This window comes from Glycine soja, chromosome 1 (assembly GCF_004193775.1).
Source record: "Glycine soja cultivar W05 chromosome 1, ASM419377v2, whole genome shotgun sequence".
In the NCBI taxonomy this organism is placed as follows: Eukaryota; Viridiplantae; Streptophyta; class Magnoliopsida; order Fabales; family Fabaceae; genus Glycine; species Glycine soja.
This window is the reverse complement of record NC_041002.1, coordinates 38,439,483-38,465,109: the sequence shown is the minus strand read 5'-3', so window position 1 is coordinate 38,465,109 and position 25,627 is coordinate 38,439,483. Positions and strand designations below refer to the sequence as shown.

Genomic DNA, 25,627 nt, shown 5'->3' with positions numbered 1-25,627 from the left:
GATTGCCTTGAGGGTCCTCTCTTAGGCAATCATGGAACACAACTCCAAACTCGAAAATGGAGGACACATGAATGACAACGCAATTCATTCATGGGGCTCCGAAAAAGGGTGAGAATGGAGGATTGCCTTGAGGGTCCTCTCTTAGGCAATCATGGAACACAGCTCCAAACTCGAAAGTGGAGGACACATGAACAACCCTAAGCAATAACATTCATGTGGCTCCGAAAAAGGATGAGAATGGAGGATTGCCTTGAGGGTCCTCTCTTAGGAAATCATGGAACACAACTCCAAACTCGAAAATGGAGGACGCATGAATGACAACGCAATTCATTCATGGGGCTCCGAAAAAGGGTGAGAATGGAGGATTGCCTTGAGGGTCCTCTCTTAGGCAATCATGGAACACAGCTCCAAACTCGAAAGTGGAGGACACATGAACAACCCTAAGCAATAACATTCATGTGGCTCCGAAAAAGGATGAGAATGGAGGATTGTCTTGAGGGTCCTCTCTTAGGCAATCATGGAACACAACTCCAAACTCGAAAATGGAGGACACATGAATGACAACACAATTCATTCATGGGGCTCCGAAAAAGGGTGAGAATGGAGTATTGCCTTGAGGGTCCTCTCTTAGGCAATCATGGAACACAGCTCCAAACTCAAAAATGGAGGACACATGAATGACAACGCAATTCATTCATGGGGCTCCGAAAAAGGGTGAGAATGGAGGATTGCCTTGAGGGTCCTCTCTTAGGCAATCATGGAACACAACTCCAAACTCGAAAGTGGAGGACACATGAATGACAACGCAATTCATTCATGGGGCTCCGAAAAAGGGTGAGAATGGAGGATTTCCTTGAGGGTCCTCTCTTAGGCAATCATGGAACACAGCTCCAAACTCGAAAATGGAGGACACATGAATGACAACGCAATTCATTCATGTGGCTCCGGAAAAGGATGAGAATGGAGGATTGCCTTGAGGGTCCTCTCTTAGACAATCATGGAACACAACTCCAAACTCGAAAATGGAGGACACATGAACAGCCCTAAGCAATAACATTCATGTGGCTCCGGAAAAGGGTGAGAATGGAGGATTGCCTTGAGGGTCCTCACTTAGGCAATCATGAAACTCAGCTCCAAACTCGAAAATGGAGGACACATGAACAACCCTAAGCAATAACAATCATGTGGCTCCAAAAAAGGGTGAGAATGGAGAATTGCACTAAGCAATCACTACGCATGACTCCAAACTCGAAGGTGGAGGACGCATGAACGAAAACGCAATTCATGGGGCTCCGAAAAAGATTGGCAGGACCGAACGGTCTACCGGGTTTTTCCACCTAAAAGGAAAACACGCTTTTTGCAAAGAAAAATAAATCATTCGCGAGAGCACCACATCTTAGAGAAACAATATACTTGTGCCAAGGGTAATCTTCCTTGTAACCGAGAATGAAGGGCAGGATGTCAACTTTTAGCTTTTAAATGAACATGCAGGGGAAACATCGGGCTAAGCTAAAAATAAATCACTCATAGTGTATGAAACTCACAAGGCAAGTGTTTTATCCTATTCCCAAACCATAACTGCACCATGATTCTATTTTGCACACGATTTCCTATCGAATCAAAGATCAAACGTACGATCACGGACCAATAGGATTTTCTCGAGGATAGTGTTTTTGGAAAGGAAGTTGGGTGTTTCGGTCTTTTCCTCTTTGTTCATGTGGAGTGGGATATTGCCAGTCAAGAATGATTCTGAGTGGCAATCTGGCTTTGAAGAATTTCTGTCCTCTTTTTTCATTGATCGAAAATTGCTTCTTTTTCCCTTTTTACTTCTTTTCAATCTTTGATTGGGAATCCTTCTTTCCTTTCTTCTGTTCCTTTCTTTATTTTCATTTTTTTCTCTTTTTTTCTTTCTTTCCATTTCTTCCTTTTCTTTCTTTTCACTTTTCCCTCCCCATCCCTTTCTTCGGGAAATCGGGCTTAGCATTCTATTTGCTCCCCCTCGAGGAGATTCCGTTGTCCTTTGCTTCGGGGGGAAAGAATGAGGATTCCCTTTTTTACAGGCCAAGGTTCAAAAAGGTCTAAGGTTGTGTTTCAATAGGGTCTTTTATCGTGGGAACCCAATCTTGATATCTGGGGCGAAACAAATTTGGGTGTCAAGGTGTCGGTCTCGGGCCGAACTTCCACATTATTCCATAAGGCACGCGTGACAATGATGATTTGGAAACAACGTGCAAAATTAGTCATGGCTACAGCCAGGTGGGCACTCAAGCATCCGGTTTACGGCATTGTGATACTACGGTTGGGAATTTACACAGACAGACCCAACGTTTCCAAGTTATGTTCTTTCATCAGTTCAATGAATTCATCCATCCTTATCTCGGTTCATTCCGGAAAATAAACTCTTAGCATCAGTCCCTTGTTTCCAGAAGACGCGTTTGCTCTTTACGAATGATTTATACTTCTTAACTGTAACATGTCGACCTTCGTGGTCTTTCTTTCTCTTTATTTTTTTTTTGTTTTATCTTTATATACATTCACTAAAACTATACACCTGTGGTCCTTTATGAGGAAAACCTTTCTTTGTACATCTATATTTTTATACATGACAAACTGTTTCTGTACACGCATTAGAACTCTTCTCTTTACGTCACACGGTCTATATACAAACCCTATTTACGTTCAAAGATCTTTTTCGTTTTTCTCCAACACAAACTTATAGTTCACGCAAAAGTTTCTTCATATACACTTGTTACTCACACACATAAGAATTCCTTTCCACGCATCATTTACACAAAAACCTTCTATACACACTTTCCTTTTACACACATGTATAGATAAAAACCTTTTTCTTTTCTTTACGAACATGACTTTTATTCACAACGCTTCTTTCTTTTTTATTAGGATTTTTGGTTCATTTTATTTTTTAGGACGACATTCCTAAATGGAAAACTCTACACGGTTCCGGAATTTCAACAAACACTATTGACAACAATGAAACAAGTACCGACATAACAACTCAAACGATATGTATGTACAAAACAAAAGTCAAAACATGAAACAAACGTTAGTTCTTTAGTCAAACACAAAATAAAATGATATGTGACAGAAAAAACAAATGGAAACAAAAAGAAATATGGATCAAGAGATCTCCCAATCATGTGGCCCCGCTCCCTCCTAAGAAATCAAGTAAATCGGTCATCTCTTTGTCCTCGCGGGCCTCATCTGCCTCGTCGGGAGCCTCTGCTGGTGCCCCTGCTGGTGCCTCTCCTGCCTGGGCCTCAGGCCAATCTCCAGGCCATGCGACCTCTGCCCTGAACTGGTCTGGAGTAGGGCATGGAAAAGAAGTAAAGCCCTGGCTCTGTAGGCTGAGACTCATCTGATAAAGACAATCATGAGTCTGTACATGTGCCCGGTGGTTGGCCGCCTGCTGGCGAACCAAATGCCGCAAATACTGCTCCGTATCAAACGATCCGGCTGGACCAGCCTGATGAGGTGGCGGCGCGTCCGCGGCCTGTGGTGCATCACCCTGGACCTGTCTCTGCGTGCAGTACTTCTCGATAAAAGCTCGGGTGATGGGCGGCCGAATCACCTTGCTAGGTGTGACGGGGATGCCGAACGACTGGCAGAGTCCTGTGATCAAGGCGGGAAATCCCAGGGCCCTGTTGGACTTATCCGGGTCCAGAGGGTGCCTGGTAGGCGCCATACCTGCAAATATATAGATGACATCAGCGATTAACTGAGCCACATGAATGCTCATTCGTGTCAGGATGGCGTACACCAGCTGACACTTCGGCAGGGGGAGGTCGGAATTATGGTCGCTGGGCAGGATGTTGCTGAGCAGCAAAGTCATCCATATCTGAGTCAGGGTGGTCATGTTGGTGCGCATGATCCGCACCCGTCTCCCGGCAGCAGTCCGGGCAAAATCTTGCCCCGGTATACATAGCAACTGGGCGATGACCTCCTCATCGAACCCATTGGACCAGTTCCTCCTCTGGCCATACTCACATTCCTGGCCCTCTTCCAGCACTAAAGGATATCCCAGGAGCTGGCCGATAGCATCTGCATCAAACGGGATCCACTGACCCCTCACCCAGTATCTCATATCATGCACGCCCTCCTCTATAGGCCAAGCATTGGCGTAAAATTCGAGGACTATGTCTGGATCGAACTTGGCCATGGGGGTGACCAGTGATGCCCACCGCCGGCGAACTATTTCTTCTTGGAAATCGGTATACTCATCGTCCCTGAGCTGGACGCGTCGCTCCCGGAGAAATGACCATCCCTTGATGGCCTCGAAGCGCTGCTGGTGTTCAGCGCTCCTAAAGCGGTGACTGTCATATTCGGGAGCGGAACTGGTTCCTTCAGCCGCTTTATCCTTCCTGGATCTCTTTGAGGCAAGTTTCCTCGGGGCCATTTCCTGCGAGAACAAACATTTAGAAGTTAGTTTTACAAGATAACGCTTGTCTTAACACAAAAATGTCATGCTAACCCCTCCGGTTTAGAACGAAATCATGCGCACGTTTAAAGTAACACATTTATGCACACGCGTATGTGTAGAATATCCTACTTTTTATATCAACATAGAGGCCATCCAACACATTCTAATTGTCATACATATATATGCATTTTGGAAAGAACACACATTCTCACGCTTAAGGCATTGCGTCAAAATTTACACTTAACTATGTCCTAAACACTTGCTATCACAAACTACCTACACACACTCAAAATATATATACCATACAAACTTTCATTGTTTCACACACACTTACGCATATTGGCAAGATATTTAACATTATGCACATACTTGCATTCAAAAGGGAATCCCGTGCTATCATACATTCATTTAGGAAGGGACCTCAATATTCCTTCACCCTTTACAAAGAATTTCATGCCCTTTATATTTACACATATATCTACACATCATTGAAAAGCATTTCCCACGTTACTTAGGTGCAAAGTACCAATCATGGGGCAGCCCAAATTTTTACAAACAAATCCCTATTTTCATGCTTTTCTAATCCTAAAACCAAATTTTGGATTCCTAGCCATAAGCATGTTTCCTTGCATTGAAGCTACAAGTTTGGGTTCCTAAGCTTGGAATTGCATTTGGACACCTATTTTGAATCTCCTATGCTGTACCTACATACATAAAAACAGCCCCACCATCCCAATTTTTACAAAATCATATTCATACACCATTGGGGCATCTCACCGAGCACTTGGTGAGCGCATGTTTGGACATGAATTGCAAGAGAAGGGGAGCAATGTGGCATGCCCCATTGCTTCAGAATACAACCTAGGCCTAAGGCCTTTTCATTCAAATCCTCAATTCAAGAAAACAAGCACCAAAGCAAACCAAAACTGCCTCACAAATATAAGCATGTTCTCACAATTTAAGGCACCAAAAGATGAAGAAAGCACATCAATGGGAAGCAAAAACATCAAGGATGGAATACTTACTTGTTGGAGTGAATTGAAACACCAAAAATGAAAGCAAAAGGCAACCAAAAGTGGCTTGAGGGGGCAAGAACCGCAAGCCTTCGTGTTCTTTCTTTCTTGAATGAGGGGGGGGGGGAGGGGGGAGTTTTTGGATGCCAAAACGTTCCCCTCCCTCGTTTTTTATAATTTGGGTGCAGGGGTTGCTCGCCCAGGCGAGCTAACCTGCTACCCCTTTTTTTTTTTGATGGGAATATTAACCATGTCCCCTCCTCCCTTACGGGTTAGCGTTTTGCCTAACTTGAACCTACTTAAGTTAGAATTAGGTGTTGATTACTTATTTAAAACAAACAATAGTAAAAGAAACTGTGAACGCAAAGGATACTGGGCTGCCTTGCAGCGACGTCCTCTGCTTGTTTAGCGCCGGGAAGGGGTGGCGCTTGGTCGGTCGCGATCCTATCCTTCATTCGCTTCCATCCCTAAGTACCTGCAAGTACGAGCCAAATGATATGCGACCAATCGTGACCGGTCATCGTCTTACCTTGGTTGATTCCCGCAGTCAACTTGTCTTGACTTCTAACTGTGACCTGAGACGATTCTGCTCCTTGCTATCACAAGATATGCATGTGCATGTGCATGTATGAATGTTGCTAATGCGATGATTTTATTTTAGTGAAGGCTGGTTAGGTTCAATTTTAAATAAGCGTTTGGGGCACCCCATACACCGAGCGAAGAGGGCTCATGCCTATAACAAATCTAAAACACAAAGTTTGAAACCAAAGGGAGGACTAAAACCTCGCCCAACTTTTCCTCTTTTTAAGAGAACAAGAACAAATACAAAGGAAGGGAATCTCTGGAGGAAACCAGGAAGAACAAAAAATTCAGAATTAAAAGAACATGCAACGGTCCCCTCGATTGCCCCAGATTTCAAGCGTAATATCGTTTAACTACATCGGAGTTCACGGGTGAAGGCAATTCCTCGCCATCCATGTGGGTGAGTATCAGAGCACCCCCAGAAAAAGCTCTTTTCACCACGAAAGGTCCTTCATAATTCGGGGCCCACTTGCCCCGATTATCTTTAACAGCGTGGGACATCTTCTTCAACACGAGGTCCCCCTCGTTGAACTTGCGCGGGAGTACCTTCTTGTCGAATGCGTTCTTTATCCTTCGTTGATACAAACACCCGTGGCTCATGGCAGCCAAACGCTTACCTTCAATAAGGTTAAGTTGGTCATAGCGTGCTTGGGCCCATTCTGACTCTTCTAGGCCTGACTCCGCCATTATCCTCTGAGAAGGAACCTCTACCTCAAACGGGAGTACTGCCTCCATCCCATAAACCAAGGAATACGGCGTTGCCCCAGTAGAAGTTCGCACCGAGGTTCTATACCCGTGTAGGGCGAAAGGCAACATCTCATGCCAATCTTTGTATGACACCGTCATCTTTTGAACAATCTTCTTGATATTCTTATTCGCAGCCTCTACAGCCCCATTCATCTTTGGCCGATAAGGGGTATAGTTATGATGCTGGATCTTGAAGTCTTCGCACATCTCCTGCATCATCTTATTGTTCAAATTGGTGCCATTGTCAGTAATGATCTTCCTGGGGAGTCCGTATCGACAAATCAACTCCTTCTTTATGAATCTAACTACCACATTCCTTGTGACGTTAGTATAAGAAGCCGCTTTGACCCATTTGGTGAAGTAATCTATCGCCACAAGAATGAAGCGGTGACCATTCGACGCTTTGGGTTCTATGGCCCCAATGACATCTATTCCCCACATAGAAAAAGGCCAAGGGGCGGACATAACATTCAGAGGATGTGGCGGAACATTGACGTTGTCCGCGTATGCCTGACATTTATGACATTTCCTGACATGAGCGCAGCAATCGCTTTCCATGGTGAGCCAATAATAGCCGGCCCTGAGGATTTTTCTGGCCATAGCATGCCCATTAGCATGTGTCCCAAAGGAACCGTCGTGGATCTCCTCAATCATGAAGTTCGCCTCTTTGGCATCTACGCATCGTAGGAGGGTCATGTCGTGGTTTCGTTTGTAAAGGATGGTACCACTTACAAAGAAACCAGTAGCCAATCTCCTCAACGTCCTTTTGTCATTGTCAGGAATCCCTGGTGGGTATTCCTTGTTCTCGACATACTGCTTGATGTCGAAATACCACGGTTTCCCATCCCGCTCTTCCTCTATTGCATAACAATATGCCGGCCTGCCTTGAGATTTTGAATTCGATGTATGGCAGATCCCCGTGTGGGGCAAGTTGAAACATGGATGCCAGGGTGGCTAGCACATCAGCCATTTGATTCTCTTCCCGAGGTATGTGGTGGAAGGAAATGTCGTCAAAGTACTTGGCTAACCTCAAGATGTGAGTTTGATAGGGTATCAACTTCGAGTCCCTAGTTTCCCATTCTGCTTTCAACTGGCGTGTGACCAAAGCTGAGTCTCCATACACCTTGAGTAGTTTTACATCAAAATCAATGGCTGCCTGAACCCCGAGGGCTCATGCCTCGTACTCGGCCATATTGTTGGTACAATCAAAACCTAGCCTAGCCGTGAAAGGAATACACTGATCATCCGGGGATACAAGGACTGCCCCTACTCCGTGGCCCAAAGCATTGGATGCCCCATCGAAGCAAACAATCCATTTGTCTATGTCCTCGTGCGTCTGCTTCTCTTCAAACAGGGCCATGATATCTTCATCCGGAAACTCGGGGTGCATCGGCCGATAATCCTGGAGGGGTTGTTGGGCCAAATAATCTGCTAAGGCACTTCCCTTTACCGCCTTTTGGGTGACGTAAACGATATCGAATTCAGATAATAGTACCTGCCACCTAGCGATTCGTTCCGTGAGGGCCGGTTTTTCAAAGATGTATTTCACGGGATCCATTTTGGAAATAAGCCACGTGGTATGGCTGAGCATATACTGCCTAAGCCGATGTGATGCCCATACCAGAGCACAACACGTCCTTTCCAGCATTGAGTAATTCATCTCACATGCGGTAAACTTCTTGCTCATATAGTAGATGGCTTGCTCCTTTTTCCCAGAATCATCATGCTGACCCAACACGCACCCCATAGACTTGTCCAACACGGTCATGTACAGGAAAAGAGGTCTTCCTGTTACAGGTGGCATGAGCACCGGGGGATTCGCGAGACTCTGTTTGATCTTCTCGAAAGCCTCTTGGCAGTCACTATTCCATAGGACCGCTTGGTTCTTACGTAACAGCTTAAAAATGGGCTCACAGGTAGGGGTGAGTTGCGAGATAAATCTCGCGATATAATTCAACCTGCCCAAAAACCCCCGAACCTGCTTCTCCGTGCGGGGTTCCGGCATTTCAAGGATGGCCTTCACTTTCTCGGGATCTATCTCTATCCCTTTCTGACTTACGATAAATCCTAGCAGCTTCCCCGACTTCACCCCAAAGGTGCATTTGGTTGGGTTTAGTTTTAATTGGTATTTCCGCAACCTTCCAAACAGCTTACGCAGATTGACAAGGTGTTCATCCTCAGTCCGAGACTTGGCAATCATGTCATCTACGTAGACCTCTATTTCCTTATGCATCATGTCATGGAACAACGCCACCATGGCACGCTGATAGGTTGCCCCAGCATTTTTCAGTCCGAAGGCCATCACTTTATAGCAGAATGTCCCCCATAGGGTGACGAAAGTGGTCTTCTCTACATCTTCGGGTGCCATCTTTATTTGATTATACCCCGAGAAACCATCCATAAATGAGAAAAGGGCAAATTTGGCTGTATTATCTACCAATATGTCAATGTGTGGCAGGGGAAAGTTGTCTTTAGGACTTGCTCGGTTCAAGTCCCGGTAGTCTACACACATTCGAACCTTGCCGTCCTTTTTCGGGACTGGGACAATGTTGGCCACCCACTCCGGGTACCGTGCCACAGCTAAGAAACCTGCATCAAACTGCTTCCTTACTTCTTCTTTAATTTTTAAAGACATCTCGGGTCTCATTCTTCGTAACTTTTGCTTAACCGGAGAAGACCCAGGATTCAAAGGCAACTTATGCTGCACAATGTCGGAATCCAGACCGAGCATATCTTGATACGACCACACAAAGACATCTTGATACTCTTCAAGAAGGGTTATCAAGCCTTGGCGGATAGGCGCGGTCATACCGGTCCCTACCTTTACTTCCTTCTTTTCCTCCGTGGTCCCCAAGTTTACCAATTCGGTTTCTTCTTGGTGAGGCTTCATTTCACGTTCTTCCTGAGCGACCAACCTTTCCAACTCTGGTGACAGGACATCCTCTTCTTCTTCCTCGTTTATCGTTTGGCTTATATCTCGATCGAAATCGATTATCAAACCCTCGTTGTTAGGATCTTCAAAGAATCGACCCTCATCTCTATACCAAACAAGACAAAAGAAACAAAAACATGCAAAATGATATGAGAAAGGGTGGTACTGCAAGAACAGATGAAACAAGATCTCTTTGTTTATTTAATAAGGTAGGTTTCACAAAACAAAAGAGAACGGAAATCTATAGGCTCTAATTACATTGAATCAGCGGTATAGACTTCTGACTGGCTTATCACGCGCCAGTTCCCCACTTGGGAATCGGGGTGGCATGGTTGCACAAAACTTGGTGGGTCTTGAGGGAACTCCTCTTCTATCGCGGCCACCTCCTCCTCGGACACCATTCCAGCGCTGGTGAAACACTGGCTAATACGGCCGGGCCATATCCTATCCGCCCGAAATCTTGACGGCACGTTCCTCCTCCCCGGCATCCCAGGTTCGTACCCTAATCCATATTTGTATGGATTTCCCTTGATATCGACCACGTCAGCATTCCCGAGGCAGTCCTTGCCTAGACCCATTCCGGGCTCAAATCCGTTCCTGAGCATAACACGCGCCACCATTAGGGCCACTTTGGAGAGAGAAGGTAGCGACGGACTTGGTTCGACAGAGGCGCAGCTCACCACCTCAAAGGATTGGAAAGCCGTTTCCAATGATTCTTCCGCCGCTTCCACGTACGGTGCGGAGGAGGGGCCGCTCACTAACATATCCTCTTCACCCGACACTATCACTAAAAGTCCACCCACTGCGAACTTCAATTTCTGGTGAAGCGTTGAAGGGACCACTCCCAGGGCATGAATCCACGGTCTTCCCAAGAGGCAGCTATAGGCAGGATTTATATCCATTACTTGAAACACCACATTGCAAGTGTGGGGGCCTATCTGAATGGGAATGTCGATTTCCCCCATTACTTCTTGCCGAGTACCATCAAAGGCCCGCACCACCATCGAGCTCGGTTTTAAACGTGACGCACTAAAAGGAAGCTTTTCCAAAGTGGTCTTCGGCATTACATTTAAACTCGATCCGTTGTCGATAAGTACCTTTGCGACAACGTGGTCCATACATCTCACCGACACATGTAGAGCCTTGTTGTGTCCTCTCCCCTCAACGGGAATCTCTTCTTCCACAAACACGATGTAGTTGTTGGTGGTTATATGATTAATGATGCATTCGAAACCCTCCACTGAGATATCATGTGCTACATGGGCATCGTTAAGAACCTTCATCAACAGCGCACGATGAGGCTCGGAGTTTATGAGTAGTTCAAGCAAAGAGATCCTTGCTGGAGTTTTATTCAGTTGCTCGACTACCTTAAACTCACTTTGTTGGATGAGGCGGAGGAACTCATGGGCCTCTTCCAAAGTCACTGTTTTTCCTTGAAGTCCCCCTTTCTTTTCGGCTCCTCTTGTCACGGGAGGATCTACTTCCTTCGAGGGGGTGGCTATGTCTGTGGGCTCTTGGACCATGGGCGCCTTCCCTTTAGAGGACAATTCCGCCGGGTGAGGGGAAGCGAACACCCGACCACTGCGGGTTACGCCACTGAGGCCGGTGATGTTGGTTACCTTAGCTGGTAGGGAGTCAACTTCGGTTGCAACTCTTTCGCTGGACGCGGGAGGGGTATACTTCCACGGAACGACCTTATTACTTTGATATGCAAATGGCGTCGGCTTGGGTGCCGCCCGGGGGTATATGGGTGTGGAGCCGGTCCCTTTCCTAAAACATATTACTAGGGCCTTGGGGGTTAGAGGAACCTTCTTCTCTTCCGACTGCATGCAAATTTGTGGTTCTTCCCTCCCTCCTATGGACACTTCAAGCTGCCCGCAATCCATGAGCCGCTAAAGCAATTCTTCCACCGCGGGACAGGTTTCCATGTCATGCGACTCCCCGAGGTGAAACAAACATTCGTCCCTTTCATCTCCACCTTGGGGGACCATGCATGCCGCTTGCAGTGTTTGATAGATGAAGCGTCTAGAAGTAACCACTTCTTCTAACCTCTTTGTCCGTGATGGCCCGTCCTCTTCGACGGCATTCACGCTAGCCCTTCCATGACTAGCTAGCGGGTTGGTTTTAACATTTGGGCCTTCCTCCTGAAACACTAGCCAACCGACACTAATCAGGTGCTGCACTTTATACTTGAACGGGATGCAGAAGTCAATATTGTGTCCGGGAACTCCACTATGGTACACACACTTGGCACCCGGATCATACCACTTGGGGTAGGGTGGCTGGAGAACTTTCCCGGGTATGGCCACCACCAAGTGATTCTCCAATAATGAAGGCCATAACTCGGAATATGCCATGGGAATAGGAGGGAAGTAGTCTTTCGGGTGCTGTGCATATTTATAGGTCGCGCCGGGGGCTGTATTATTAACTGGCCGGGGTGCGGCTGGAGCTGTGCGTTGGGCCGGCGCTCTTTCTGCTGCGGGTGGTCCTTTTACTTGAGTCGGGAGGGAGTTCCCGGCTCGGATTAAAAAATTTGGGGGATTGGGCTGGTATGGGCTTTGGATATTTTGGGATGCTTTCATCCATGTTGGGGCGGTGGTGACTGCGTGGGCATCTCCTTCCTTTTTCCTCGCGCCCACTACTGGGGCTCTTCTGTTGTTGTTGGGGGCCATATTGGCAGCATATTCGAACTTGCCTTTTCATAGCCCGGATTCAATCCTTTCTCCGGCGAAGACGAGATCCGCAAAGTTAGCTGGCATGTAGCCTATCAGCTATTCATAGTAGAACGTGGGTAACGTATCTACCATAATTGTGATCATCTCCCTCTCCGTCATGGGCGGTACGACTTGGGCTGCGAGATCTCTCCATCTCTGGGCATATTCCTTAATGGACTCATGCTCTCGTTTAGTCATACCCTGAAGCTGGTTCCGATGGGGAGCCATGTCCGTATTGTACTGGTACTGCCTAATGAAGGCAGTTGCCAAGTCCTTCCATGATCGGATCTGGGAAGCTTCCAGATTGGTATACCATGCTACAGCTGCCCTGACCAAGCTGTCTTGAAAGAAATGGACCAACAACTTTTCGTCCGCGGAATACGCCCCCATCTTCCGGCAATACATTCGGAGATGCCCTTTTGGACATGTCGTCCCTTTGTACTTATCAAAGTCCGGTACTTTGAACTTGGGAGGGATGACGATGTTGGGCACGAGACATAAATCTGCTAAATACGAGAATGGGTAATTGCCAAGGCCCTCAACTGCTCTTAACCTCTCTTCAAGCGCCTCAATCTTTCCCTTATCTTCCGCAAAGGGAACAGATTCTTTTACGGGTGTGGGTGAGGCCGGGGTATGACGGACTATGTTCGATTGGGGTAGTTCATGCGGGGACGGATCTTTGAGGTGGAGCAGGGGGCCAAGATGGGTATCTCCTTCCCCATCGTCTTGCTCGGGATAGTCTTCATAAGGTGGGAGTTGCCCCTCAAAAGTAGGGGCTTGGCTTAAATCTTCCGGGGTGGCATGGGGGGTGAAGTCCGGAGGCAGGCCATAAGGATAAGCTTGCGGACTATACCTTCGACCGAACACGACCGTGTTTCTGTCTAGGCCCAGATTCAAGGCGGGCTGCAGCACCGGCTCCGCTTCCCTAACTGTACTGGAGGCGGTTGCGGTGGCTTTATCCTCTATGGTTTTCTGAAGTTTTAACATGACCTCCGAGATGGAAGCCATTTGATCTTTTAAGGCCGATAGATCGGTCTTCATCTATTCCTGCACGCCCTCTTCATTATCCATTTTTCTGGATCGAGTGTTATAGGGGTGCCTTGGTGTTTTCTTAGTTATGATGAAATTCCTAAAGAAATAAACAACGGTGAGTATGCCACCGAAACATGAGTATTCAAATGGATGATCGGAGCACTTGGATCCACCCCAAGATTTTTAGATAACGTAATGAGTCCAAAACTTCTCATTTTATAAAAAGAACAAAGCTTTCATCTAGCCAAGATTATACAAAGGTGTTACAAAAGAACCTAACGATTCCTAATTATATGGGCCATCAAATCTATCATGTGCTGACAGTAATTGATTAGCCCATGGATCTCCTCGGGGGCAGTACACACTTCGGCCATGGCTTTTGCTTTGGCTAACAGACGCGGGAGGTCTTGACTTCCATTTAAGGTCAAGGCGAACCTATCCATCCACATAGTCGCTTCTTGATGCAACGCATCAATCACCCTCCCTCTTGCTTCTTTTTCGGCATACACTTGTGCAAAATCCTCCACTAGCTTTTGTTCATGGGCCATGGACTGGTTCAATTCTTCCTTGTATTGCCCTAAGATAGCTAGCATGCTTCGCTCCGTGGCTTCCAAGTGTTGAGCCAAACTCCTTTTGGACCTCGCGCAAGCAACTAATTCTTCTTTTAAGATCATGCCATGCACCCGTGACTGATCTCTCTCCTCTCTTCGGAGCTTGAGCTCATTGTTACTACCCCACAATGCTCCTCGGAATTTCTCTCGGCCGTATTCCTCCTTGCGGGCCCTTTTGGTTTCTTGTTCAAGGGCTTTTGTAGTGGCCGCGTTTTCCTCTTGTAACTCGGTGCACTCTTTTCGGATGTGTGTAGCAGCTGACTTGAACTTCTCCTTGGCGAGTCTTGCCTTCCCTAGCTCTAATTTTAGAGCTCGGACTTCTTCATCTTCCTCCGGAGCTTCGAAATTCTCCTCATCGATAACTTTCAATTTGGAGAGCCAATCTAACCCTCGCGCATGAATTCTTAGCCATCCATGATAACCTCCAATGACGCCATTTCGGATGCCCCTAAGCTCCTTGTCTTTCTTCAATGGATTCCTCCACGCCTTGTGGATTCTTTGTATAACCTTGAGACCTTGTGCGCCTAGATCCCTCACAAGGAAAGGCGAGAGACTTTCTTCGGTTGGCGCTCCCCTCATGGAATACCCTAGCTGTCTTATGGCGAGTGCGGGATTATAATTAATACAACCCCTAGTCCCTATTAGTGGAACATTAGGGTAGTCCCCACACGAGAAAAGAACTTCTTCCTTGCCTTCCTTCCAACGAGGAAACCAATTGATCGTGCTGCCCCCTATCCCAGCCAAATGTTGGTCCCAATCGACTCTTCCTTTTTCGGTGCATGAGCGATAGCTTTGAAGCGGACACGGGTGTCTCGTGTCTTGTCGGAATAGGTGTGAAATCAACCATACACAGAGAGCGGGTAAACAACAGACAATCCGTGCACTATTTTTCTCACACCTCCGGTCAAAGGTATCAAACAAATCTGCCAAGATAGCCACCACTGGACTTTCCTTGCTATGGTGATATGCGAGGAAAGCATCAATGGCGGCTAAGTCTACCAAACCGTCGACGTTCGGGAAGAGGACAACCCCAAAAATCAACAAGGCTAAAATATCTGCAAACGGGCCCCACTTCTCTTGGCTTGCCATATCCCTTGCCTTACCTTCCAAGTATTTCCGAGGCAAGCCCACTACGCCGTTCCGAGTTTGCTTCGTGCGATCCAACTCCTTCGCTGAATCACCAACCACAACTGCAATCTTACTCAAGGAAGGAAGAAAGCCGGAGAAAAGATACGGTTTTCTCCCCCCAAGAGGGCATCCTAATATTTCCTCAAACTCTTCAATAGTTGGTACCATTTGGAAGTCCCCAAACGTGAAACACCTCAACGGCTGGTCATAGTATTGGGCGAGGGATACGACAGTTTCCGTAAATACCTCCGTTGCGGCCAAATCTAGAATCTTTCCATACACTTTGCGGAAGGCTTGCCTTTGGAGAGGTCCCATCAATCGTCCTAATTCCTTGAGGCTAGTGACATCTAGGCTTTTAACCTTGACTTGATAAAACCTTTTGCCGTTTTGATTTGTACCCATCATTTACCTAAAAAAGGGGTGGATCAAGACTCTGACATGAATGATGCAATGCGTATGCATGAAACAGGAGGAAAACAACACAAAGGGGAAACTCACACACACGAGACCGCAGAGATCTAATTTTAATGCTATGTTTGGGCATGATGGCGCCTCAACGTAGCATTGAAAGGTTATGTATTACTCTAAAGAAACCAAACACCACTAGCAAAAACTATAAACTAGTGCTATTTATCAAAAGATGCATGAGAACAAATGGCACGGAGTGTGTTTGCTCTTTGCCCCTATTTGGGAACCCATAGGACAATATCTAGGGGTCTCTAATAACTACTCCCCAACAATTCATAACTCACACGACTGTTTTCTAGAGGTATCATCACTCAAGATAATAATATTGTGGCGGTATGGAATACCAGCGACAACATATTATAAAGAGAGAAAGCTCTAGACGAGGTTTCACTATTATCAAGCAAGTCGGAGACCTAGCATGATGATAGATTCACCTCCACTCCTTAAATTCCCATGAACCCGGGTGTAGGGCCCCTTTTTACTCAAAACCCGTGGGTGCTTAGAATGCAGTGTAAAGAATGCAAAATAGACAATAGTTTATTTACATTTTACACAGTTCAATGAAAGCACACACAAAGTTTCACAATTCCACAATTCCTTAAACTAGGCCTAACTCACAAAAAGGTCCCCAGTGGAGTCGCCAACTGTCGCAACGTGCCCTTCGCGGGCAAGCGAGGGCGAGGCTCACGGGTGCGCTTTCCAAAGGAGGAAAGATGCGCGGAGTCGCCACCAACGCTTATTTGTGGAAAACGTCGGAAAAACCGAAGGAAACCGGTCAAAATGAAAATTCTAAGTTCGGGAGTTGTATTTACGTTTGAGGAAGGTATTAGCACCTCTTACGTTTGTCTCAAAGGACAACAGCCTATTTTTTAGAATTTGTGGAATTGTGTTATCTTAACTTTATTTATTTTTATTTTTTTTTGAGGTCGACAAAAGCTAGGCTTTTGCTCATATGTACCCTCCTTTGGAGAGGAAATCAGACCTACGTAGTTCTTTCTTATGCGTGAATCAAGTGATTCTTTTTACTTGAAGGGTGATCATTTTAAGGCATTGGGCCTTAAAAATGATCCATTTTACTTAGTAAGAAACTGAAATGATAAACTTTCAAAAACCTATTTTTGCGGACGAGCTTGACTAGGCGAGTTGATTTTAGTCTTAGTTTCACTTTAGTTATTAGTCAATTCAATTAAGAATGAGAAATCCCAAAGAGAAAACGTCCGATTGATTTTCCGCTTTTACTTTACTAAAAGGTATTTTTTTTAATTATTATATTATTATTTTACCTCTTTTTTGATTTCCAATGTGGTTACGGCACGACCGAACGGTCGGAATTCATCTTAACCAAAATTAACGGATGATACAATTCAAACGATCGGTGGAAATTTATTTTATTTTTAGATTAAGCGAGAAATGACTTAAATAAATGGCTTAAGCACGTCAAAAAGGGGTATAAAAAGCGAATGGAAACGAGAATAAAAATACATGAAACAAAATGTGGACCACCACGGGTACATAGAATGAATTGAAAAGCTTGGTTTGAGGTACTTACCCGTTGAAGACTGAAGAAAACGAAGAACGAACGATGAATCTTGAAGAACGATCGAGAATCTTCGCGTAATTACTCACGGAAACGTTACGGAAGCGCCTCGGCTTGGATTTTCTTCACGGAAATAATTTTCCTCAGCAAATTCGAGAGAGAGAGAAGTGCCTAAGGGGCTGAACCCTTTTCTTCTTCACTTCTCCCCCTATTTATAGCAAAATAGGGGAGAAGCTTGCCGCCCAGCTCGCCCAGGTGAGCAAGGTTGCTTCCTCCAGAAGCAACAGCCTTCTGGAGGGCCCAAGTGGGCCTGGTTGCTATTTGCACCCCCACTTTTACTAAATACACCCCTGCCTTTTTTTTTTGTGATTCTTTTTCCGTAATGTTACGAAACTTTACGAATTTCGTAACGATACTTATTTTTCTTCCGCAAGGTTATGAATCCTTACGGATTATGTATTTACTCTTTTTTAGCTTTCGAAGAAGTTACGGAAACTTACGGATTGCGCAAAAACACCTCTTTTTGACTTCCGCCACATTACGGAATTTCACGGATCGCGCAAGCTTGCTTCCTTTAGATTTCTGAGACGTCTCAGGACTTCATTTATTGTGCAACAAAGGACGCCAAGTATCTCAAAGCGGCTAACCAAAGGTTGCATGTCATCAAGTAATAATCCCCGGACGAAATTAGGGTATGACACTTTGTATTTCCCTATGTGTTATATGTATGGTAGTTTTATTTCTTAATCTTATGGCGATGGATTTAGAGATGCACCTTAATCTCATTGTTTATGCTATTTTAGTTAGACCATCTACAATTACTTGATGGTTACCATAATGTCGTTTAACTTATTTGCTTAAGAAGCCTTTATGTTTGTTGCAGGTGATTTAGGAAGCAATCTTGTAATGTAATGATTTCAAAACCATTCAGCATTTGATAAACAAATGGTCTGATAATATGATTTAATTGGACATTTAAACAAATGGTTTACTAGCTTGACAAGATTGACACTTCTTATTACTTACAAATAATGTTTCCTGCTATAACCCAGCAGCTCTAATTTTCTCTTTCCAAGGAGTGCTAAGAACACACCCCTTCATACACACTTTATCTAATTGGTTAAAATTTATTGAAAACTACAAAATCAGGAGAATAAATCATTAAATATGATTTGAGATCAACAAATTGTCATTTTCAATAAATTTCAACTAATAAAAGAGTATGTGAGAAAGTGTATTTTTAGTATTTCACTTCTTATTAAGCAGTTTTAATACTAACACTGCTTGCTAGTTGCAGAAATTAATCAGCTTTACTACAATGTCTTGTCCCCCCCCCCCCTTGTTAATTCTAGTCCTCACTTAATTCCTCTTCCTAATATTTACCCATCATTGTTGATAATCTGTGTTGTTTCTTGCAGGAAGTAGTTGCAGAGGTGGTTCAAAAGTTTCAACCATGTTAAGCATCAACTGTGTTTATTGAGGTATGATCAATTTCAAAACCTAGGGTATAACAACCCTCTCCCCTAGTATGCGTGTTTTTTTTCCTTTTTAAAAGTTAGTAATTCCATAACATGGACATGAAGAGTGTTGTGTGCAGCTTGTTAAACCAAAATCACCCCCTTCCCCAGTAGGATATGTCTCAAAAATTCGGACTGGAAAATAGTCTGGACAAAATAGAATCCCTTTGATTCATCAAAGGTCAAACTAGAATCCCTTTGTCTAAATATTCTAGACAACAAAGGAGAGGATGAAGTAAGTGGTTAATTGCTACAAATCTGAACCCTTAATAACTAGTTTGAGGTATATAGACCATAAACAGAAAAACATGCAATCATGCCATTAATATTCTTTTAGTTAGCAGAAAAAATAAAAGTGTATAAAACAACTATTGATATTCCCAATTCATTATTGTTGAAATTGTATGCAATAATATGGTAGTTGGTTGTAGAATTGAGCTTCAGTATTCATGTCATTTTGCTGTCAAAGGCAATAATCACAAAAACCAATTACTGATAAATTGAATGTCCTTATTGAGGAAAAAAGGTTATAGTGGAAGGATTGAATTGGTGGTTTACTTTGCATATGAATGGTGGCAGCGCTAATAATGAAACCCTCTCACTATTGTGTTGTACCTACGGTAATCAATTTCTCTTTCTCTTGTGGTGTTTTGGTCGACAAAGAATGGAATGGAACTTTGTAGGAGCTTTTGTTATTGTGTTTTATTTCCTGAGATTGCAGAATAATTAGTTTGGGGCTGTTCTGTATTTATTGTGCTATTTCAACTTTTGGATATGTGATGAATTGGGCTTCTATAACTATATTGAAAATGCTAGCTTGTGCTTGTTACTACTGAATGATATGGCCTCGTTTTAACTTTTATGATAACTACTTTGTTGTTGGGGGAGGGAGTGGAGTTAATAGTTAGTATGGAGAGAGAGAGAGAGAGAGAGAGAGAGAGAGAGAGAGAGAGAGGGGTGGAGTGGCAACCTTAAAATAGAAATTCATAATGTTCTATTTTATTATTTGACCCATAAATTTTCATTGTCAGTCATATATGCGAGTTAGTTCTTTTCTGGTATATGCCAATCTCATACTTGATATTATGAGGGACTTTTTTTTTTCAGCTCATTAAAGGTTGTAGTGGAATTTCACTGCATGATGCATATTATTTAATTATACAACATCCTAAATGTAATTGATAATGACTTAGCTTCTAGTAAAAAAGCTAGCTAGTTGTTCATTTCAAGACCTAGAAAGAGTGCATTTGTGATTGCACCCATCAAGTTCATCCACACCACAAACCAAAATAATCCACTTGTCATGTCCATAAAATAGTCTCCAACTAAGGTTGTAATGGCCTGCCATGTGCTGTCCAATGTGATCCTTTGACTCCATATAGGCACTGCTTCACTTGCCTTTTTGTTTTCTACAAGAATCCATTTTGCTATCACACATGCCAATGCGGCCTTAGATAATTCATCCATCTCAATCTACAACTTTTCCCACATCTTGCAATACCTGAAAACCAATGCACCAGATAGAGAATTAATAAAATTTCTTTTATGCATGGCTATATATATAAACAATCCTCACTAGGTAATTAATTGGCTTAATTATAATTTTGACTAGTGTTACAATATATATATATATATATATATATATATATATATATATATATATATATATATATATATATATATATATATATATATATATATATACTTTCAAATTTGGGGAGTTGGCACCAATTCCAACAGCCATACCTAGTGACATAAGCAATTAATTTCATATTCCTCATTCCACTTTTGTCACAAGACAGGGTTCTCACCATCTTTGTGACAAAGAAAAACAAATGTACTCGAACTCACTTGAGTGTTTCAATGTTTGTGTTTGCTTTTGTATGTTATTGCACAACTATTGAGACTTCCACCTTATGGTATGATTCATTCCTGTAGGTGATTATTGAGTTCTTTATTGGATTGGATTGTTGCTCTGTTTTTGGACTATGTTGCCCATCATTGCATGTACAAATGTAGCAATGTAAACTTTTGATCTTGTTGTTTGTTACCAATGTTGTTATTACTTGTTCACTGCCATTAATGTAGCAATGTAAACTTTTGATCTAGTAGAAGTAAAAATAGGATACTTTAAGCCTACTCACTGTCACATATTGATATCTAATGTTTTTGGGAATGATGATTCATGTAGGTGGTCATTGAGTTATTAATTGGATTGTTGCTTTGATTTTGGACCGTGCTGCTCATCATCACAAGTACAAATATTTGTTACAAATGTTTTTATTACTTGTTCACTACCATTAATGACAATTGATATACAAATTATGTTCATGATGAGTGAACCTTAGATTCCCGTTTGAGATTGAATGCAATGATTCTTGCAGACAGTTTGCATTAATCATTGTATTTAATCTTGAGTTGTCCATTTGGACTGTTTGGAGAGACTGATATTTTTATGGTAGATTCATGCGTTAAGGTTAACATTATTTTGTTTAATTTGATGAAATTTCGGTACAATGTATTTCTAGTTGTTCTCTGAGTGCATACTTTATTATTGGGGAATTAATCTCACCGATTTCATGTCACATACTTGGAGCCCAATGCAAAATGCTGCCAAAATTTTGCCAAATTTAACAAAATAGAATTAACCTTGACGTATGAATCTATCATAAAAAATGTCTTCCTGAATGGGATAGGGCCACACATATAATAAAAAAGTGAAATTTTCATGCATCGAATAACTTTGTGAGTATCACAAAGTTATTATTTAGATGAATCGAAGTTAGATGAATGAATGTCGCATGAGCCTTGCATATGAGGAAGGTGTTGAAGAGTTCTTGCAATTTGCCTCTGAAAGAAGTCGACCAGATGAGGATGGAAATTTTTTTGTCCTTGTATAAATTATTTGAATGAGAGACAACAAATATTGGACGACATACGGGAGCATCTGTTGTGTGATGAGATTAAGAAGAATTACAATGTGGATATGGCTTGGTGAATTGATAGACATGCAGAGTGGGTCCCAATCTGAACTGTTTGATGTAGAAATGGGAGATCTCTTGGAGGATATGATTCGTGACCTTGGACAAGAGTCTTGTCAGCAAGCACATGCCCTTATGTATGATACATTACAAACTAATTCAAAGAAGCCTTTGTATCTGGGGTGCAAGAATTCCTTGATGCTATTGTCGGTGGTGTTAAGTCTGATTAATGTCAAGGCCAAATATGGGTGGAGTGACTGAATCTTTAGTTCACTACTTCAAGTAGTGCACGATATGCTTCCAAAGGAAAACACGTTGCTTAAAAGTTACTATCAGGCCAAGAAGATACTGTGTCCAATGGGTATGGAGTATTAGAAGATTCATGCTTGCCCGAATGATTGTATACTGTACAGACATGAATTTCAAGAAATGCCCAAATGCCCTAGGTGTGGGGTATCACGCTACAAAGTGAAGGATGATGACGAGTGTAGTATTGACGAAAACTCAAAAAAGGGTCCCTCAGTGAAGGTGTTGTGGTATCTTCCCATCATTCCAAGGTTTAAGCGTCTGCTTGCTAATGGAGACAACGTAAAAGACCTTACATGGCATGCAAATGAGAGAAACTACGATGGAATGCTCAATCATCCGACCGATTCCTCCCAGTGGAAGAAGATTGATAGTTTGTATCCAGATTTTGACAAAGAGGCAAGAAATCTTAGGCTTGGACTAGCCACTGATGGAATGAATCCATATGGTAGTTTAAGCACTCAACACAGTTCGTGGCCAGTTTTGCTAGTAATTTACAATTTGCCTCCTTGGTCGTGCATGAAGTGAAAATACATGACATTGTATATGATGATATCGCGCCCAAGACAGCCAGGAAATGACATCGATATTTATCTCAATCCCTTGATTGAAGACTTGACAAAGTTGTGGGACGAGGGGGTTTTAGTGTTTGATGGGTTTCGAAATGAGACTTTTCATTTGCGTGCAATGCTTTTTTGTACCATTAATGACTTTCCAACATATGGGAATTTAAGCGGTTACAATGTTAAGGCCATCGTGCATACCTCATCTGTGAAGAAGACACAAGCTACATACAATTGAAGCATGGTAGAAAAATAGTGTACACTAGGCATTGATATTTTCTAAAACCTCATCACCCTTATAGGCGATTGAAAAAAGAATTTAATGGAAGTCAAGAACATGAAACTGCGCCGATACTGTTAAATGGTGACCAGGTCTTCCAGCGGGTTCAACACCTGAATACTATATTTGTAAAGACCCAAAAGAAGGAAAAAAAGTAAGAGTTGCATATGGAAGTAGAGGTCAATTTTGTTTGATCTTTTGTACTGGTCTGATCTAGATGTTAGACATTGTATTGATGTTATGCATGTGAAGAAAAATGTATGTGATAGTGTCATTGGGATGCTCCTTAACATTCAAGGAAAGATGAAAGATGGTTTGAATACTCGTCAAGATCTAGCTGAGATGGGTATATGATCGCAATTGCATCCAAGGTCTGATGGTAAAAAAAATATACTTGCCTCCAGGTTGTCATACTTGGTCCAGAAAGGAGAAGATCAGTTTTGTTAGTGTCTGCGCCGGGTCAAAGTCCCACAAGGATACTCTTCAAATATTAAGAGCCTTGTGTAGTTGAAGGATCTTAAGTTAGTAGGGTTAAAGTCTCACGATTGTCACGTCTTGATGCAACAATTGTTAGTCGTGGCCATACGAGACATTTTGCCTAACAAAGTCAGGTTTGCCATAACTCGGTTGTGCTTTTTCTTCAATGCCATATGAGTAAAGTCCTTGATCCTGTGAAGTTAGATGAGCTAGAAAATGAGGCTGCTATTATATTGTGTCAGTTGGAGATGTATTTTCCTCCTGCTTTCTTTGACATCATGGTTCACTTAATTGTTCATCTGGTCAGAGAAATCAAATGTTGTGGTCCTGTTTATTTGCGGTGGATGTACCCGGTTGAGCGATACATGATGATCTTAAAAGGGTATACCAAGAATCTACATCGTCCGAAAGAATCTATTGTTGAAAGGTACATTGCAGAAGAAGCCATTGAATTTTGTTCAGAGTACATTGAAAAAGCTAAACCTGTTGGGCTTCCTGAGTCTTAGCATGATGAAAGAGTAGGAGGTAAGGGTTCAAGAGGATTGCATGTTATCACTCCAACTGTAGAAGATTTGCAACAAGCTCATTTGTATATGTTGAATAACAGTAATGAAGTTTTGCCATACATACTTCGCCATGAAGGTTTAGTGAAGGAAAGTAATCCAAAAATGTCAAAGAACAGGGTCTTGAAAAAGCATAACAAGACTTTCCTAGATTGGTTTAAAGACACAATCTTTGCTGATGATATTGCTTCTGAAACGTTAAGAAAGCTAGCATATGGGCCTAAAAGAAATGTTATAACTTGGCAAGGATACAATATAAACATGTATTCCTTCTATACAAAAGCACAAGACGAGAAAAGTACAATGCAAAATAGTGGGGTCACCCTAAGGGCTGAATCTCAATACTTCGCTAGTGTACATGATGACAATCCTCGTGTAGCTACCATCCCTTACTTTGGTTTCATTGAAGAAATTTGGGAGCTTAACTATGTCAAATTTACTGTCTGTGTTTTCAAATGTAAGTTACTTTCAATTATTAATTGCAATTATTTATGTTTATTGTGTGATTGAGTAAACCAATAAATGTGTTCTTTTATAGGATTCATTGGAGGACCAGGCCTCACAGGGTTCCTTTGCAGCCCATGGATGTCAGGATGTACTGATTGCTGCAATTGGGCAACCAGAACACCCTGGTTATATGCGTGCTGCTAGAGCCGGTGTCACGATCAAGAAATACTTTGGACCAGCTCCAAGGACCTCCAGCACGTCTTCCTCCATGGCTCCCGAAGACCTGGGGCAGCTGCCACAATAAATTAGGGACCGGTTGGAGGAGTCAATCACAGAAAAAGTGACTCGACAACTAATGTTATCCTTCAGCCAAATGCGGTCCCAGTTTCTATCGCAGATGCAATCACAGGGACTCGCATTGCCTCCTGAGTCTGAGGTTGGTCCTTCAGCTGCTTGTGTCAGCACAAAGGAGCGTTGTGTTGATCCCTTAAGGAACGATCCAAACACAGGTGACTCAGGCAAATGCGGGTTGTACGTCGAAAAAAATCCTCCCCGCTTGGTTGCCCTAGGAAGACTTTATGAGAGATCCACAACCATTCAAAAATTCATTTGTTGCATGATCAAGTCAAGGTTGGTGTTGAGGAGGTTAGAGATGCATATGCTCCCATTCTTGTACCCACTAAAGAGGTTAGGTTAGTGGGGCAGACACTTAAAACCTTCCTTGCTTGCCCGACACATCTTGTCAAGCGTTTATCAAAATAGGTATTTCAGTGTCATTAAATTCTTCTTTTTTCAATTAAAGTGATCACTGTAATTAAATTATGTTAATTAACTATGTTGGATAAATAGGGAGCTGTGGGACCGGCGAAACCTGCAGATAGGCCGGATCATGATGTCGATGATCACCTATATCTGATGACATTGACCATCCCACAACTTTTTCTGAAGTCGTTGCAAGTTATGTGGGATGCTACTGTGTTTGGGGTGTTTAATGACAACTTCCCCTTATACATAAAGCATGAAGATGTGTCTGAAATAGCACACGGTGGTCAATGTCTCAATATCTCGATTTTACAGTTATGGATTCTGTAAGTTAATTTACATTATTGTTTATTACCTAACTTATTGTTTTATATTCATACATAATTTAATTTATGTTAACAACAATAGGCATATGACTGAGACAAGTATGTGAGGGGGTAGTGCTGATGTGTTTGGATTCCTCGAGCCACAGCCCATCTAGTGATCTGGGCAATCACAATTGGAATCAGAAAGTTACATTAAGAACTGG

General features: G+C 43.0%; 1 protein-coding gene across 1 annotated transcript in view; it reads left to right on the top strand.

Annotated features, from left to right (window-relative positions):
* The window catches only part of LOC114372602 (probable pyridoxal 5'-phosphate synthase subunit pdx2), a 28,290-nt gene extending 3,650 nt beyond the window's left edge, over positions 1-24,640 (top strand). Inside the window, exon 3 of the mRNA XM_028330291.1 lies at positions 24,428-24,640. Within this exon, the coding sequence (XP_028186092.1) occupies positions 24,428-24,640 (213 nt within the window). The remainder of the gene's footprint in view (positions 1-24,427) is intronic.
* Positions 24,641-25,627: the final 987 nt, after the last annotated feature.